Source organism: Diabrotica virgifera, chromosome 1 (genome assembly GCF_917563875.1).
Source record: "Diabrotica virgifera virgifera chromosome 1, PGI_DIABVI_V3a".
NCBI classification, from domain to species: Eukaryota; Metazoa; Arthropoda; class Insecta; order Coleoptera; family Chrysomelidae; genus Diabrotica; species Diabrotica virgifera.
The window spans coordinates 224,808,039-224,827,884 of record NC_065443.1 but is presented as its reverse complement, the minus strand read 5'-3'; the positions used below and the strand labels follow the sequence as shown (position 1 = coordinate 224,827,884).

Genomic DNA, 19,846 nt, shown 5'->3' with positions numbered 1-19,846 from the left:
AAAAGTTTTTTGAAAACATACACCTGTTTGCCGTTTTTAAACTTCTAAATGGTCTACTGTTTGTTCAGAAAAAGATTTTAAAAAATTTGAACTTTTTTAAAAACATTTAGATTGCAAATTTATTATGCAAAATCTCTTAGGTCGATTTTAACGAAATTTGGTAGACCGTTTAAGTAAGTTTTAAGAATTTTCTAAGCGAATTACTAAGGTTCTAAGTGCCACCAAAGGGGTTAAGAAATATTGAATAACAACAGGCGTATTTATTGCTATATTGCAGAAAAGGTAATACCTCAAGATATTTTTGTCCAGTCGTATATCATACAAGATTCAATTATCTTTATTTTATTTCTTTACGACTTAGTTCCAAAACGAACGAAGTTGTTTTAAAGTTATAAGCAAATATAGCAAAAAAAAAATCGATGTTTTTCGAAATTTTTAAATATTTTAATTTTTTTATTAATGTTCCGGGCATATTTGAGAAGGAGCATAAGTCAATTATTATTACTGATTACTGAAGGTGTCACCTAACTTTATCTGAAAAATGCGAATGCCACCTCTCACTTCCAAAAAATAGACGTTTTTTACAAATTAGTCCTGGTCTATCTGGTAAGTTTATTTATTAAGCATTCTTATGTTATTTTAGACGTTGAAGATCTTGTAGGTTATGTGAATAGATTCGTTTAAGTAAAAATATTTCTATCAAGAATTTATTTTGTTCAGGTGTAATAGATAAAAATAATCTTCGATAATAATACCTTACTAAAACAACTTTCCAACAACTGGCCAAACACCATCAGAAACGAAGATCTGCTACACCTGACCCAACAAGAGAGGGTAGAAAATGAAATAAAACCCAGAAAGTGTGGGTGGATAGGTCACACACTCCGAAAAGATAGTTCCAGTATTGCAAAAACTGCCCTAGAGTGGAATCCCTAAGGAAAAAGAAAAAGAGGTCGCCCATCACAAACTTGGAGAAGATCCATCATGGACGAGATAAGAAGTCAAGGAAAGTCTTGGAATGAGGTGAAGGCCCTAGCGCAAAATAGAACCCGATGGCGCGTTTTCACTGAAGCTCTATGCTCCACTTAGCAGTTCAAGAACATTATATACAGGGTGAGGCAGATAAAGGGCCTATTAGAAATATCTCGAGAACTATAGGTAATAAAATCATGAAAATTGGAATACAGAGGTTTTGAGGTGTGAACTATTTAATGAAAATAATTTGGTCTCTTTGCTACTTCCGGTTATACCGGAAGTTCATTGTAACTTCGGTTTTTTTAAATGGAGCACCCTATATATTTTTACCTTTTTGGATTAACCTCGATTTTTTCTTTCTTAAAATATAAGGTTTTGTAATATTATACAGGGTAGGTTAAAAGATAATTACGTTTTCTTATTAATTTCGTAGCAATATTCACACCCTGTAGAATTGTAGTAGTTTGACATAATAAACTCTATTTATATTCAAATGATTTTTAGTATAGTCTACTATTGTTAGGAATTATTGGTATAGTTAAATTTTTCCTTTTAGTATACAGAGTTGTCGAAACTCGGAATGAGTATTTTCTGAGTTTTCTTAAATAGAACACCCTGTATTTTAGTATTGTAATCAAATGTTATTTTATGGTACTTTTTATTTTCTTAAGCATTCCCTATACCTAACTGCTTTAATTTGTAAGTTAGTGGTGATTCAAGCCAAACATTTATTGCAACACAAAATACGTGAAATTGTATTAGGTTGGCCGTGAAAATATTCAGTCACAAATAATTTTTTGGAAATAAAATACATATTAATCTAGATTAATACTTAAAATTGCCAATAATGGTTGATCTATCAAAATACCATCGAAGTTAAGATTGTTGGTGCGATTAACAATTAAGCGCAAATTAAAGCAGTTAGGTATAGGGAATGCTTAAGAAGTAAAAAAGTACCATGAAATATCATTTCATTACAATACTAAAATATAGGGTGTTCCATTTAAGAAAACTCATAAAATACTCATTCCGAGTTTCGACCCACCCTGTATACTAAAATTAAAAATTAATAAAATACTAATAATTGTCAACAATAGTAGACTATATTAAAAATCATTTGAACATAAATAGAGTTTATTATGTGAAATTACTACAATCCTAAAGGGTGTGAATATTGCTACGAAATTAATTAGAAAACGTAATTATCTTTTAACCTACCCTATATAATGTTACAAAACCTCATATTTTAAGAAAGAAGAAATCGAGGAGAATCCATAAATGTAAAAATATACAGGGTGTCCCATTAAAAAAACGAAGCTATAAGCAACTTCCGGTATAACCGGAAGTACCAAATAGATGAAAATATTTTCATTAAATAGATCAGTCTTCAAAACCCCCTTATTCCAATTTTCGTAATTCAGTTGCCTTTAGTTCTCGAGATATTTCTAATAGGCCCTTTATCTGCCTCACCCTATATATATATATATATATATATATATATATATATATATATATATATATATATATATATATATATATAATTAAATAGATGAAATAGAGAATGTGGAAAAATCCCCTTACGAACTATTCACACATCCACCATTTCGGGCTGGGAAAAATTTTTCGAATAGAATCAAAGATCCAAACACCAGTTCTTAGAAATGTGTTTCGCCCTCTTCAACCTCTCTGGGCTCGTCGGTAAAGACAAGAGGTTGAATATCTTTAGACACATTCTAATCAAAAAACAACATTCGAGACCTAGACATAGAAGGTGCGTAAGTCTACGGCAAATCCGACAATGACAGTCTCAAGTTTTAATTCCCTAATTACTTAAAGTAAGTAAAATATATGTTTAAAAACATAAGATGTAGATCTTTGAAACACACTCAGTGAACCAAAGATCCAAGGTTATTGGTTTAACGACCACTCGTACGAAATCAAATAGATGAAATAGAGAATGTGGAAAAATCCCCTTACGAACTATTCACACATCCACCATTTCGGGCTGGGAAAAATTTTTCGAATAGAATCAAAGATCCAAACACCAGTTCTTAGAAATGTGTTTCGCCCTCTTGTTGTTTTTTGATTAGAATGTGTCTAAAGATATTCAACCTCTTGTCTTTACCGACGAGCCCAGAGAGGTTGAAGAGGGCGAAACACATTTCTAAGAACTGGTGTTTGGATCTTTGATTCTATTCGAAAAATTTTTCCCAGCCCGAAATGGTGGATGTGTGAATAGTTCGTAAGGGGATTTTTCCACATTCTCTATTTCATCTATTTGATTTCGTACGAGTGGTCGTTAAACCAATAACCTTGGATCTTTGGTTCACTGAGTGTGTTTCAAAGATCTACATCTTATGTTTTTAAATATATATATATATATATATATATATATATATATATATATATATATATATATATATATATATATATATATATATATATATATATATATATATATATATAACAGGTATATAATCTTTGCTGAACAGTTAGGAAACAAGGTTGAAATATTGGGGTAGCAGCAATCTCAAAGAAAACTCTTTATAATAATTCCAAGCTTTCGATAATGTTTATTATCATCTTCAGGGAAACTACAAATATAAATATACAGTATTTAACAATTAGTCTAACTAAAATCAATAACAATTGTTATCTTTGCGCCATCAAAAATCCAAAACACCATAGTTTTCTCTCACTAAACTAGGTGTCTAGGATCCCCAGAAACACAAAAATAACAAAATATTGCTCTGAGAAATGCAGAGCTAATACTCTCACTATAAACACCGCATATCACAGAACAACCTTACTAAAAAATTATTTATATGTTTTGGTATTGTAAATTAAATAACATAAACATTATCGAAAGCTTGGAATTATTATAAAGAGTTTTCTTTGAGATTGCTGCTACCCCCAATATTTCAACCTTGTTATATATATATATATATATATATATATATATATATATATATATATGTATATATATATATATATATATATATATATATATATATATATATATATATATATATATATATATATAAAACAACTTTGACGTTATTATTATATGATTTTATCTAATTTAATATCAACATTTAAAATTAGCTACCACAGCTAAATATACCAATATTTTACCGCATAGATCCATTTGTTCACAACGAAAACGTCAAAAACCTATAAAAGCTTATAGTAAGTTGTATTATAGTCCAAGTAATGAAGCTTAAAATAGGACAAAACCTCGCAATTTTTACAGAATGGATCGATTTGCTTGAAAATTTGAGAGTAAGTAGTGGATAGTCCAAGGATAAAAATCTATATGATGCCGAAAGGCGCTTTTACCATGAGGGTGGTTGCCACCCTATGTCGGGGGTGAAAATTTTTTATTATATTTTGACCGCAAAAGTTGGTAAAAACATTCATTCTAAGCAAAAAATGTTCTATACATTTTTTTGATAAAATTAATAGCTTTCGATTTATTCGCTATCGAAAGTGTTAGTTTTATATTAAAAAAATTAATGTTTTTAATCAGTTTTCTGCAAATAACTCAAAAAGTTTTCGAATGTACCTTTTGAAAAAATAAACAAAACCGTTTTTTTAAATTTTCTTTTTTTTTAAATCTAGACCAATAGTAATCGAGCTATACTTTATTATATGTTAGCTCTTCTTCGTCAAATGCTAAATATTGTAGTTTCAAAGTCAAAAGACGGGAAAACTATGCATTTTTCGAGGATAACTTGTTTAAACTAATTTGAAGTATTTAAAAATATCTATCTCCGGAAATCAAACAAAGTCTTTAGCTCAAAAATTAAGTGGCTTATAATGAAAAGAATGTCAGACCCTATATTTTTCAGCGAAAAAGTGATTGAAAGCAAACCCCTAATCACCACCCTGAATAAAATTAGTCATTGACCTTATTTCGTCTTCTTTACTTATGTACTATTAATAGGTTTTAGAAGTTTAACTGGTTTAGAATGATTAGTTTAAAAAAAAATGGAGTCAAAAGCAAATATCGAATTTTTGAAGTGTGGTAAAAAATTTCCTTTTCCTCAGAATAGAAAGATTATCATCATAGATACGAAAAAATATTTAAATATGAAATTGTAGCTTATTTAATTCTTAAGAACTTGGTTTGCAAAAATTTTTTCTACGTTAAAAATTGAGTGAGCTATTGATAATTAAATCTTGTAATAACATGCAAAAATCACCTTTACCAACCCTTTCAAAGTCACCACTTTTTGCGGCTGAGGATTTTAAAAGAATTTAATATCAACAGTCTTATAGACCTTGAAAAAACCTACAAAATTATTTTTTAGCAAACTTTCTAAGATAAAAATTAAAAAGGTTACGGTTAAAAAATCAATATATTTTTTTGAGAAAAAAAAAAAAAAGAAATCCAATTGGAAGCATAATAATGTAAATTAGCTTTGCTTTTAGTCATTGGCCTTATTCATTCTTCTTTATTTATGTATTATTAATAGATTCTAGAAGTTTTACTGGCTTAGAATGATTAGTTTAAAAAAAAACTGGAGTTAAAAGCGAATAACGACTTTTTGTAGTTTGGCAAAAATGCCATTTTCTTCAGAATAGAAAGATTAGCATCAGATATACGAAAAAATGTTTTTATATGAAATTGTAGGTTATTTAATTACCAAGAACTTCGTCCGAAAAAATTTTTTCTACGGCAAAAATTGAGTGAATGGTAAATGAGTATATTTCAAAGAACATTGATTTATTCTGTATAAAACTAACACTTTCGATAGCGAATAAATCGAAAAGTATTAATTTTATCAAAAAAATGTATAGAACATTTTTTGCTTAGAATGAATATTTTTATCAACTTTTGCAGTCAAAATATAATAAAAAATTTCCACCCCTAAGATGGGGTGGCAACCTCCCCCATGGTAAAAGCGCCATTCGGCATCATATAGATTTTGATCCTTGAACTATCCACTACTTATTTTCAAATTTTCAAGCAAATCGATCCATTCTGTAAAAATTGCGAGGTGAAATGCTTCGGTTCCTGGACTATTATTAATCATACAGAATTATATAATAAACTATCTGTTGTGAATTTTTTAATAAAAAGAGAATAAACCGCCAACTTGGTACTTAAGCAACTTTGCCTATTTTAAATAGGCGACATATTGATTGTAACGCCAAAGTGACTTATCCACCAGCAATTTATGCCTTTAGTGCCAGTTTAATGGATATCTAAATGGTCCAAAGGAGGCTAAGTGCCATTTATTTTGGTAAATAAAAAATATAGAATATTTTTATTTAGTAAACCATAAAAGTAAATAATTTTTTATCAATATCACATTCAATAGTATCTTTTTCGAAATGTCATTGAAATTCTAACAACAATGTAATGTAGGCTTATCTTTAACCGCCATTTTCCATCATTTTGTCATTTGCTAGTTAAGCTACTTTGGCGCTGAACGCCTCAAATAAAAAAACTGAAAGTGACATGAAATGAAATTTCGATTTTGTGTTTGGGCAACAAATATGAGGCATTTGAAATATGTTTAAAACATGCTTAATTTAAAGTCAAAAATCTCATTAAATATTACAAATTAAATATGATCCCACGTCACAGAAAATGCTTCCACTACGAAGCCATTTGGAGGAATTTGTAGCTGAATTTATGTAATTTCGCAAATATACTTATGCTATCGCAAAAAAGGAGGTTTCAACATTTAAGATTGTTTGTCAGGTGAAAGTTTAAATTCAGCGTTTTGTAGGTTAACATCTGTTTATTTGTGTATCTGTTTTAGTATATTAATTGATGGTAATCGTAAATAACACTTACTTCAAATTCCATAAGACATTTGATAGCTAACATCAGCGTCAATCCAAGAAAAAATAGTGTCACCAGATTTCTTAGATCGTATATCGTTGTTACTAGTGGGATAGATCCCATCTGCCAATCATGAGACAGTGTAGCAGGACAGAGCAGCAGCCACATATTAAAGGCAGCTAAATATCCAAAGGTTAGAAATCTGAAAAAAAAATTCAATGTTAAAAACTATTTCTTATGTTTTACATTCCTCATTATTTTAACCGACTTAACAACTTCAGTTATGTTTTATTTCAAAATCATATTTAAATAAAATTTTATTGTAGTTTTATTAAGAAGTTATTGTATTGCTTTCGTGCTTTACAATTTTAATTTTTTTACGAAAATCTGTGTAATTAAAACCATCTCATGTGTATAATCCAAGCGATTGGTTACTAATGCAAAAATATGGTATATCTTTTTACAAAAGAACCGCCCTGGTGACATCATAATATGTTAAAAAATATGAAAAACTATGTAAAAAATATTATTTTTCCAATTTCATTAAAGTTTAAAGAATATTCTTGTCCTATATTATTATACCTTACACGACGTCAGTTCTAGGTCCATTTATATTTATATCGGAATTAAAAACGTGTTTAAATAATAATGTCTATTAGGTCTGGATTAAGAGTAGCAAAGAAAGTTTATTAATGGCAAGCTTAAAATTTGTTAATAGATTAACAGTGTCTAGTCGGATAAACTTTGATGTACGGGAACACTGGAACAGGGTAACAAGTTTTAATTGTTGAACAGTTTGATTACTTCAGATTTTTGCCGCCTTTTTAAAAGTCTGAAATATTTCTGTGACATGACCGAGATATTTTAATTTTTTTCCTTGATGGTATTATTAATACATCTTATAAGAGAAGTCTGGGAAAGAGAACAAATACCGACACACTGGAATGAGTGCCATATAATACCTATCCATAAGAAGGGAGACAAATTAATATGTCGGAAATATAGAGGAATATCGTTAGTCAATACAACATATAAAATTATAGCCATAATACTGTTTAAAAGACTAACTGTATACTGTATACGCAGAGGAAATAATAGGCGACTACCAAAGTGGATTCAGACCGGGAAGGTTGACTATATACCATTTCGTCCTACACCAGGTGTTGGAAAAAAAACTAGGAATTCAACCAAGATGTACACCAAATTTTTGTGGACTTTAAACAAGCTTACGATTCTATTAGCAGGGAAGCATTGTGGGAGACTATGGTAGAAATAGCCTAATAAAATAAAAAAAAAGGCAAAATGTAAATTCGTACAGGTTGAAACAAATTTTATATCCAAGTTTAAGTGTATACAAAAGATATTTTCAAAAAAGTATCCAAATCATACAAGGGGATCATTGTTTAAATAATTAAAAAGGGGTCATTTTTGCAAAAAAATTACTTTTTTAAATATTTGTATATAAAACTTTAAAAACACATTTGCCAAGAATTATTTTTAGCGTTTTAAATAAACACTATAAAATATCTCTTTTTACAGAAAAAGTTGTGCTATGTTACCAGTATTAAGCAAAAAAAAATTGGTCAAAAAATATTTAATATTTTTTGAGATATTGAATTTGTTTATTAAATGTTACTATATTTTCAATTACAAAAACGCGGTTGTTGCCAAAGAAATATTCACCTGAATAAGATCTCGTTATTTTGATTTTTATCGATAATTTCGATAAATGCATTTATAAATTAAAATTTCAACGAAACTCCCCCCTAAAATGGCATTTGAAAATTATTAAAATTTGTTTATATTTTGTTTTTTTAATAACGTCGCGGGGATTAAGTATTTTGAAATACCGTTTCGATAATTGGATTCCTGGGAATTTTTTACTAATTAACAAAATTTTTTTGTCGTTTTTTCTTCTTCTTTTTTTTCTTGGAGTTATATTACTACGGGCCCTTTTAGGATTAAATTTCATTAAGAATATTGAATCTGTGAGTTGTAGATTCTAGGCCTAAAAATATTAAGATTTAACTAAAATCTCTTAAATAAAATGTGGCTACTTACTGAGTTACAGGGTGTTTTATTTAAAAATTTAAAAATTATTGTTACCAAGTAATTTAAAACTATTTGACGTATCCTTATCATACTTGGCAGAAAGTGTGGCTATTATACACCCTACTAAAATGTGATTAATAATCGTTTCTAGCTAGTGCCAGAGGCGTACGACAGGGGATAGTGAATGATTAACCCTTCCCAAATTCTACGCCACTGAGTGAATTACTATTTTAGCGAAATTTTTAGATTCTCCGATACTTTGTATGTAAATAGCTTTATTGGTATAGATAAAGTCATCAGTTTGCGAGATATTGGAAGTTTAAAATGAATGAACTATTAATGAATAAAAATAACTATGTTTCATTTTAAACGTCCAATATCTCGAAAACTAATGACTTAATCGTTACCAGTAAAGAGTATATTATTTACACAAAAAGTATTGGAGAATCAGAAAATTTCGCTAAAATAGTATTTCCCCCAGTGGCGTAGAATTTGGGAAGGGTTAACCATTAACTATTCCCTGTCGTACGCCTCTGGTGGTAGATTGAAACTTTTATTTATCACAATTTAGTAGACTGTAGAGTACTCACACTTTCTGCCAAGTATGATAAGGATAGGTCAAATAGTTTGAAAGTACTTGGTAAAAATAATTTTTAAATTTTTAAATAAAACACCCTGTAACTCAGTAAGTAGCCACATTTTATTAAAGTGATTTTAGACCAATCTTAATATTTTTAGGTCTAGAATCTACAACTTGAGATTTAACGTTCTTAATGAAACTTAACCCTAAAAGGGCCCGTAGTAGTATAACTTCAAGAAAAAAAAGAAGAGGAAAAAAAAGACAAAAAAAATTTGTTAATTAGTGAAAAATTCCCAGGAACCCAATTATGGAAACGGCATTTCAAAATATTTAATTCCCGCGACGTTATTAAAAAAACAAGTTATAAACAAATTTGAATAATTTTCAAATGTCATTTTAGGGGGAAGTTTAATTGAAATTTGAATGTATCTATACATTTGTCGAAAATATACATAAAAATAAAAATACTAAGGTTTCACACAGGTGAATATTTCTTTGGCAACAACCGCGTTTTTGCAATTGAAAATAGAGTAACATTTAATAAACAAACTCAATATCTCAAAAAATATTAAATATTTTTGGACCATTTTTTTTCTAATTAATACTGATAACATAGCGCAACTTCTCCAGTAAAACAATATATTTTATAGTGCTTATTTAAAACGCTAAAAAATTTTTTTTGCAAATTTGTTTTTAAAGATTTATGTATAATTATTTAAATAAATAGGAGGTCAAATTTAATTTAGTAAGTCTTATGTGAAATATTTACCCTTCAACTTTGCAGAAAATAATTTTGTAGACCTTCATTAGTAATTGAATGACTTCAGCAGTTAAAAAAGTAATTTTTTTGCAAAAATGACCCCTTTTTAATTATTTAAACAATGATCCCCTTTTATGATTTGGATACTTTTTTGAAAATATATTTTGTACCCACCTAAACTTTGATATAAAATTTGTTTTAACCTGTACGAATTTACATTTTGATTTACATGTAGTGTAATTTTATTTTACTAGACTAAAATGGGAGTACCTGGAAAGCTGGTACGATTAGCACAGGTGAGCACGAAGAACGCTTCCGCACGGATCAGAACAAACGGATTTGCCGCCAAAGGATCAAAAATACTACTGGCCTTTGCGGATGACGTGGACATTGCAGGAAACAGGGCATACTACTCATTAATGAACGTACTTAAATCAAAAATTCTCTCAAGACCAGCAAAAATCAGGGTATATAAGACAATAATTCTTCCCAAAAGAACGTATGGAAGCCAGACATGGACTTTGGACCAGCGAGAAACGACAAAATAACTGGTAATTTAAAGAAATATACTGCGGACTATCTATGGGTCTTGTAAAGAGGAGACCACAGGAGAATGGAGAAGAAGACACAATTATGAACTCCAGACAGTATATGGAGATGAAAACATAGTACGCTATATTAGTCCAGGGTAATAAGGTTTTTTTCATGACACTCGAGCAGCCAGGGTACTGAAGGGTTTTTTCGACAGGTAATACCTATAAGAGCAAATTGTAACTATTTCCTGCGTAGAATCTGGCGGCCATTTTTCCATTGATTTTTTTCAAATCAATGGAAAACAGTGAAACTTATGGTTTTTTTAGTACAAATATCTTTGAGATTATGGAAAAAGCTTTAAAATGACGTATTACAAAGTTTGATATACTCATTTATTGTTAATATAATTGAGAAAAAATGTCGGAATTACAAAAAAAATAATTTCGCAATATCTATTGTAAAAATTAGTGTACAGCTTTGAAATTTTTGTCATATAAGCGTTCTTTGGTGCTTAATATGTGATAAAAATTTCAAAGCGATTCATTCAATTGTTTAAACTTTATTTAAATTATTTATACCAGAGAGAATTTTTTTGCAATAACATAAGTCAGAAAAAAATGACTTTAGAACCATTACACAGGTGTCAAATGAAAGAGCATGAGTTATATTTTCGACTTGGTTTAAAAAAAGTGAATAAAAAGTGCATTTATTAGTAATAAATAATTATGCAAGAGTATCGTAAATCTTTCCTTATAAACTTTTTATTTTGTTATATAAGAAATTATATAGATTTATTACAATTTTTAATCAATTATGATATAAATAACATTACTTGGTAGTTGTGCACTTAAAACAGTGTAAAAAAATGAATTTTTTTGGAAAAAGTTATTCAAAAAGTTTATAAGGGAAGATTTACATACTTTTGCATAATTATTCATTACTAACAAATGCATCATTCGCTTTCTCTAAACCAAGTTGAAAATATAGCTCATGCTCTTCCATTTGACACCTGTAAAATGGTTGTAACGTCATTTTTTTCTGACTTATGTTATTGCAAAAAAAATGCTCTCTGAGATAAAAAATTCGAATAAAATTTAAACAATTGAATTAATCGCTTTGAAATTTTTATCACATATTAAGCACTAAAGAACCCTCATTTGACAAAAATTTCAAACCTCTACACTAATTTTTACAGCAGTTATTGCGAAAATAATGTTTTTTGCAATTCCGACCTTTTTTCTCAATTATATTAACAATATATGAGTATATCAAACTTTGTAATATGTCATTTTAAAGCTTTTTTCATAATCTTAAAGATATTTTTACTAAAGGAATCATAAGTTTCATTGTTTTCCATTGATTTGAAAAAAAAAAGGAAAAATGCCATTTTTTGACAGTTAATTGTTTATAAATAAAAATGGCCGCCGTATCCTACGCAGGAAATAGTTACAATTTGTTCCTATAGGTATTACTTGTCGAAAAAACGCTTCAGTAGCCTGGCTGCTGAAGTGTCACGAACAGGGTATATTTTTGTCTTATTACCGTAGCCTATATTAAAGCAAACCGAATAAGGTGGGCGGGCCAGGTGCCAAGATCGAGTGATGAAAGACTTTTGAACGCCACATTCTGGGAAAGGCCAGAGGGCAAAAGGTCAGTTGGTCGCCCAAGAAAGAGATGGAAGGACGCAGTAATTAGTAACCTACGCAAAATGGGAGTAAAGCAATGGGAAATAGCTGCTAAGGATCGACAACAATGGAGGGAAATAGTAAATGCGGCCGAGACTCACATAGAGTTGTATAGCCAAATAATGATGATGATGGTATTATTACCCTGAGTCTATTCCTCATTTGGATGAATAGGTACTCACTCATTTTTATAACATTCCTCTAAATCTTTAGAACTGTCCTATAAGCTTACATTTCCAGCTATTTTTATTAGTGCCTTATTGTTGCTAAGATTGTGAAATCAGTATATTGTCATGGAGTTTCCTGACCTATTAGAGCTATTTGATTTGTATGTTAATTTTTTTGTTGCGATAATTTTTAACTCTCTCTACGATTTTGAAATTTTGGAGTATAATCTGTCGATATTTGTCGCTCGTACATTACTAAAATGTTTTTAGAGTGTTTAGTATGACTATTAGCAATAAATCCCTTGCGAAAACATCCCTAACATATTTGTTCTGTCGTTCTAATATGTAACAACAAACACTGATTATGTACAAACCAGTTCGCTTCGGAAATCTGCTCAAGCATGACTATCAGCGCAGGAGGTAAATGTTTACGAGCAACTTAATACAGTGTACTCCGAATCCTAAGAAACTTTTGTAATGTTAACATAATACATGTACTCACAACTATGCTGGGGCTCGAAAATATCTCCTCTTCTCTCATGAACCGAGGGAAGAAGTTCCAGACTGCAGCGGCATGCGGCAATTCCCTCCTCCAGCTAGAGAATCTCCTCGTCTCCCAACTTGGTGGCGGTTTTACATGAAATGTGGGAATTGTTCATTATTTAATAGCATTTCCAAGTTCCGTTAACTAATTTATGCATCGGTGGGGAGGCGTTGGGAGGGAATTACACTTGCCAAATGAAATTTACTAGTGTAGGTAGAGGCGGCGTACAGGTTTAGTTTGCTAATCTGTTCGACTTCCTCAGAATTGCTGCGTGCGGTTTCCTTCTGAGAGATAGATGGATGATTTAAATGCACGACTTCCGTTTTCTTAATTCCTTGTCAACTTTGTTAGAGGAAATTCGGAAATTGTCGAGAAATTCGGGACCCTCTAGGGTCGGGTGATTTCTTAGGGAGACTGCTGTAATTTAGAGTAATGAAATAAATTAATAGTCTAACATTTGGATACCTGTTACGCATAATTGTATTAACAAACAAATGTGAGTGTAGATGTAGTACGAATGTGGCCTACAGGGTGAGTCATGAGGAACTGTACGTACTCCTACCTCGTATAGAGGCTCCTATGGGGAATATCAAATGACCATTAAAAAGTGTCTGCTCCCATTGTTTAATAATATACAGGGCGAATTTCGCATTTTGACAGAAATTTGTATTCGTCATACTTTTTGAACGGTCAGATCGATGTGTCTCTTATTTTGGCCAATCGTTACACTATTACCACCTAATCAACTAATTTATTCAAACTAGAAAAAAATCAGGTCCGGCTTTAAAAACATTAGTTCGTTTGGGTCTTAGAATAAATTTCACCCTGTATACGCTTTTTGAAAACTCTAATATGAATTTTACAAATTAGACAAATAGGCAATTAAAATGGCATATTTACTTTTTTCCGCACACGATTACTTAATTTTTTATAAAGAAAATCAAATTTCACTATGAATTAAAAGTTTGGTAAAGTGAACCATAGATTTTAAAAAAAATAACTTTTATTACAAAAATTAATTTTTTTTGCACAAATAAGTAATTTATGTTACCATCCAATCAACTGATTTATTCAAACTAGAGAAAAATCAGGTCCGGATTTAAAAAATTAGTTCGTTTTAGTCTTAGAAAAAATTTCATCCTGTATACGCTTTTTGAAAACTCTAATATGAATTTTACAAATAAGACAAATAGGCAATTGAAATGGCATATTTACTTTTCCCCACACGATTACTTAATTTTTTATTAAAAAATCAAATTTGGCAAAATCGGAATTTTCTAAAAATGAAAAAAAATGAACTCACGGTTTAACTCGCTACAACTCGGTTCCATTTTAATATTTTTTTTTCTGAAATTTTTACAGCACATACCTCTTACCATTATGAAGACTATGAAAATTGTTGTAGACTTTCAGTCTTCTTCTTGTAAAAGTTGCAAACTTGTAAATCGCAAAAATTAGGTGGAAAAATTTAAAATTTATCAATTTGATCACGTCTATGTTAAACTATAGAGTCCAAAAGAAGTGTTATGGGAAGTTTTAGATCTAGACGTGTTATAGAAAAAAGAAGGTAAAGCTTTTAATTTTAAGAAAAACGTTGTTTTTGTAAATTAATTTTTGTAAAAAAAGTTAATTTTTTTAAATCTATGCAAAAACTTTGCCAAACTTTTATGCATAGTCAAATTTTTATTTTTTAATAAAAAAATAAGTAATCGTGTGGGGAAAAAATAAATGCGTCATTTTAATTGCCTATTTGTCTTATTTGTAAAATTCATATTAGAGTTTTCAAAAAACATATACAAGGTGAAATTTTTTCTAAGACCCAAACAAATAAATTTTTTAAATCCGGGCCTGATTTTTTTCTAGTTTGAATAAATCAGTTAATTGGGTGATAACATAAATTAAATATTTATTTAAAAAAAAACTCATTTTTGTAATAAAAGTTATTTTTTTTTAAATCTATGGTTCACTTTACCAAACTTTTAATTATTCATAGTCAAATGTGATTTTTTTTTATAAAAAATTAAGTAATCGTGTTGGGAAAAAAATAAATATGCCATTTAAATTGCCTATTTGTCTAATTTGTAAAAATCATATTAGAGTTTTCAAGAAGTGTATACAGGGTGAAATTTTTTCTAAGACCAAAACGAACTTATTTTTTAAATCCGGGCCTGATTTTTTTCTTGTTTGAATAAATCAGTTGATTGGTGGTAACATAAATTAAATATTTGTTCAAAAAAAAATTAATTTTGGTAATAAAAGTTAATTTTTTTAAATCTATGGTTCACTTTACCAAACTTTTAATTCATAATCAAATTTAATTTTTTTTATAAAAAATTAAGCAATCGTGTGCGGAAAAAAATAAATATGTTATTTCAATTGCCTATTTGTCTAATTTGTAAAATTCATATTAGAGTTTTCAAAAAGCTTATACAGGGTGAAATTTTTTCTAAGACCCAAACGAACTAATTTTTTTAAAGCCGGACCTGATTTTTTTCTAGTTTGAATAAATCAGTTGATTAGGTGGCAATAGTGTAACGATTGACCAAAATAAGAGACCCATCGATCTGACCGTTCAAAAATTATGACGAATACAAATTTCTGTCAAAATGCGAAACTCGCCCTGTATATTATTAAACAATGGGAGCAGACACTTTTTAATGGTCATTTGTTATTTCCCATAGGGGCCGCTTTACGAGGTAGGAGTATGTACAGTTCCTCATGACTCACCCTGTATAACAGATATAATCCTTTAAAGTTGAAAAACAAAGACATAAATCTAGAATGAATATCTTGAACTATTTAAAAAAAATAATTTAATTTTCTTTCAAAAGTCTAATAAGTCAGGAAATAAAATTCGAAATTATTTATCTTCTGAGTTTTTAAATTGGAAAAATAAAGCATAACAGAGTGGCGAAATACTCGACAAGGGAAATATAAATTTCCTTTCACGTCCTGTCATTCACCGTGATAATAATTTTACCGAACTATTTCCTTTAATATCCACCGAAGGTGAATAAAGTAAAACTAAAAGAATAGAAAAGATGGTTAAGATTCGATTACAGTACAGAGCCTCTACTATGTGCTTATACGTATTTCGGAATAACCGTTTCCTCATCGGAGCACCTGGGTAGAGGCACTGAACTAAAATCAAATCCTTTCATCCTTTCCTGGTAATTATCAAAATAATTACCAAAGATGCTACTAGCACCATCTATGAATCAAAAGTCTAATAAGTCAGGAAATAAAATTCGAAATTATTTATCCTCTGAGCTTTTTAGGTTGGAAAAATAAAGCATAACAGAGTGGCGAAATACTCGACAAGGGAAATCTAAATTGCATTTCACGTCCTGTCATTCACCGTGATAATAATTTTAGCGAACTATTTCCTTTAACCCTTAAACGCCCAACCTTTTTTAGGTTCCATGTACGCCCAAGGGTGGGTAAAAAATGTCCACCTCGAAAATAGCTAATATATTTATTGAGAGTTGTTGGAAATGGATTAAACTTAAGAATCTTATGCTTCATAAACAAAGCATTGTCTAAAATATTAATATAAACAATTTACAAACCTTACAACAAAATTACAAAGTACATCAAAATTAACATACTAGTAAAAGCCAGTAAGTCAAATTTGTCGATTTTCTCCATATTCTTCCTTTCAACCTCCTCATTGGCGCATAATTATGTAGATTATGTAATTATACGTCGATAATTATATGGATTATCTTCCTACCAACGAGAAATTATATAGAAACCTTTAGTAACAAGTTTTACCAAGGGTGTACTTTTTATGCCCACCCATATTTAACTCAAGATGCTACTTTTATTTTTAAAAGTATCGGTAGGCCCAAATTAACATTCGATAAAGAGCTGTCTTTTTAACAATAAATAATTTTTTGAAAATTTTTAAACACGTAATAGTTACAAGGGAATACGCATTAGGTGGACATTTTTTACCCACCCTTGGGCGTTTAAGGGTTAATGTCCACCAAAGGTGAATATTTGATGATTACAGTACAGAGCCTCTACTATGTGCTTAAACGTATTTCGGCATAAGGTGCTCCTATGAGGAAACAGATATTCCGAAATGCGTATAAGCACATAGTAGAGGCTCTGTACTGTAATCGAATCTGAACCATCTTATCTTTTCTTTTAGTTTATACTTTATTCACCTTTAGTGGATATTAAAGGAAATACATAAATGTAGTTCGCTAAAATTATTATCACGGTGAATGACAGGACGTGAAATGCAATTTAGATTTCCCTTATCGAGTATTTAGCCACTCTGTTATGCTTTATTTTTCCAACATTAAAAGCTCAGAGGTTAAATAATTTCGAATTTTATTTCCTGACTTATTAGACTTTTGATTCATAGATGGTGTTAGTAGCACCTTTGATAGTTATTTTTATAATTACCTGGAAATGATGAAAGGATTTGATTTCAGTTTAGTACCTCTACCCAGGTGCTCCGATGAGGAAACGGTTATTTCGAAATACGTATAAGCACATAGTAGAGGCTCTGTACTGTAATCGAATCTGAACCACTTTTTCTTTTCTTTTAGTTTTCTTTGTTTCTATTTTCATTTATTTAAGGCAATGTTGAGCTGTTGTATATAAATTCTCCAACAGTGACCCATTCATACTAATGTCGGACTTGGCAGTACATATAAGAATATCAATACAACCATTTTAAAAATCGATTTACATGGAGACAAAGCAGAAGAAAAGAAAATTTCTAAGAGATTTTGTCTGTGAACAGGGACCGATATGGGTAAATGGTATATAATTGCGAAACAAGAGAGCGAGAAAAAATCGAGATAAAGATGGATCAAGAAAATCCAGATAACAATTGTAGACAAAAACTGGGGGAAGAGAAGACGCTAGGGACAGATATTGTTTCAATAAAACCTAAAACATACATTTGTACATACCGCGAATAATGCATTTCCAAAGTGCATATAAAATGAAAATGTGTATGCGGCAAAATAAACAGTACTGAAATAGTTATTTATGAATGAGTTCGTGAAGTATGCTTTTTGCGAACGCACGCGATGTTTAGAGCACGAGCGACAACGGAGCGAGTGCTATACATCGCGTAAGTTCGAAAAAAGTGCTTCACGCACAGTTTCATACAATATTTTATCTACGATAAACAAATAAAAAAACTGTGACTCGTGATCACTTGAATTTATTTTTATTCTACAATTTTAAGAACTTCGACATTTAAAAATTCTAACCACTTTCAAACCACAAAACTGGCAAAACTTTTGTTGTAATTTATTGCTCACATGTCATCACCATGACAACGCGAACGTTAAGGATAATTGATTATATGAAAGTGTGCCAAAAAACAGTGCGAAAAATTAAATCCCATTTAAAATACATTGTTACTTCACAAACACTTTAAATCCTTCACACACTGCTATCTATAATGAAAGTTTTCACAAAGAAAAAACTTATACATGAGATGTATATTATAGTATGAGATAGAGTAGATAATGAATATTTAAATGTTTATTATTGTTTATACAGTGCGTTCATAAAATGTGGAAACGGTCTATTATCACATAACTTAATTATTGTCAGAGTTAAAGCTCCGACAGATCGATTTTTATTTTTAAATTTTGATTTTTTGACGTATATCCCATAATAGTGATGTCATCGATTTGGGCGTGATGACGTCATCGATTATTTTTTTTAAATAGGAATAGGGGTCATGTGGTAGCTCATTTGAAAGGTGATTTAATTCTCTATTCAGTAATATAAAAAATAACATCATTATTTTTATACTGGGTGATCAAAAAATAATTTTTGAATTATACTAATTGACGTAAAAAGAAGAATGTATGTAATTTATTTAACTCAAAATACATTTTACTGATGCCAGAAAATATACAAAATTTTTTATTTCATAAATGAATATTGCTTTTCGCTTAAATTAAATGTCAAACAATTACCCACCCGCTTTTTGGCAGTTTGAACATTTAATTTAACCGAAAAGCAATGTTTATTTGTGAAATAAACATTTTTTTCTCTTTTTTGACAGCAGTAAAATGTATTTTGAGTTAAATAAATTACATAATATATTCTACTTTTTGCAGCAATTAATTTAATTCAAAATTTTTTTTGGCCACCCTGTATAAATAATGATGTAATGTTTATATTACTGAATACAGAATTAAATAACCTTTGAAATGAGCTACCACATGACCCCTATTCCCATTTAAAAAAGTCATCGATGACGTCACTATTATGGGATATACGTCAAAAAATCATAATTTAAAAATAAAAATCGACCTGTCGCAGCTTTAACTTTGAAAATAATTAAGTCATGAGATAATAGACCATTTCCACACTTTATGAACGCATTGTATATTGTATATCTAGTATACATGATAAAGTCTTGCAAACATTATTCACGACGACGTACGTTCGCGATAAAGCAGATGTTAAAGATGCCCTATGGCAAGTTGCGGATCTACGGGGGGAGGAAAATAGGGAAATTTCCTCCCTAACAAGTCCAAGTTACAAAATTAAAGAAATTGTTTAAGTATAAAGTATATCAGCTGACATGAAACTGAAACCACAGAAAAACAAATTCAACCCAATAAACACGCTAGTTAAGAAAATTAAGCGAACTTAATGCCTATAAGTTATTATTTATGTCTTTTATGTAATCTGAGTTTATTTTTTTTTATATCTTTTGGTTGGTTTTTCATTGGAAGCTCCATCCTAAGGCAAATTACCTCTAC

General features: G+C 29.9%; 1 protein-coding gene across 1 annotated transcript in view; it reads right to left on the bottom strand.

The window, feature by feature from the left end:
• Positions 1 to 6,745: 6,745 nt before the first annotated feature.
• LOC126892888 (protein O-mannosyl-transferase TMTC1-like) overlaps positions 6,746 to 19,846 on the bottom strand; it is a 603,242-nt gene continuing 590,141 nt past the window's right edge. Inside the window, exon 6 of the mRNA XM_050662709.1 lies at positions 6,746 to 6,974. Within this exon, the coding sequence (XP_050518666.1) occupies positions 6,746 to 6,974 (229 nt within the window). The remainder of the gene's footprint in view (positions 6,975 to 19,846) is intronic.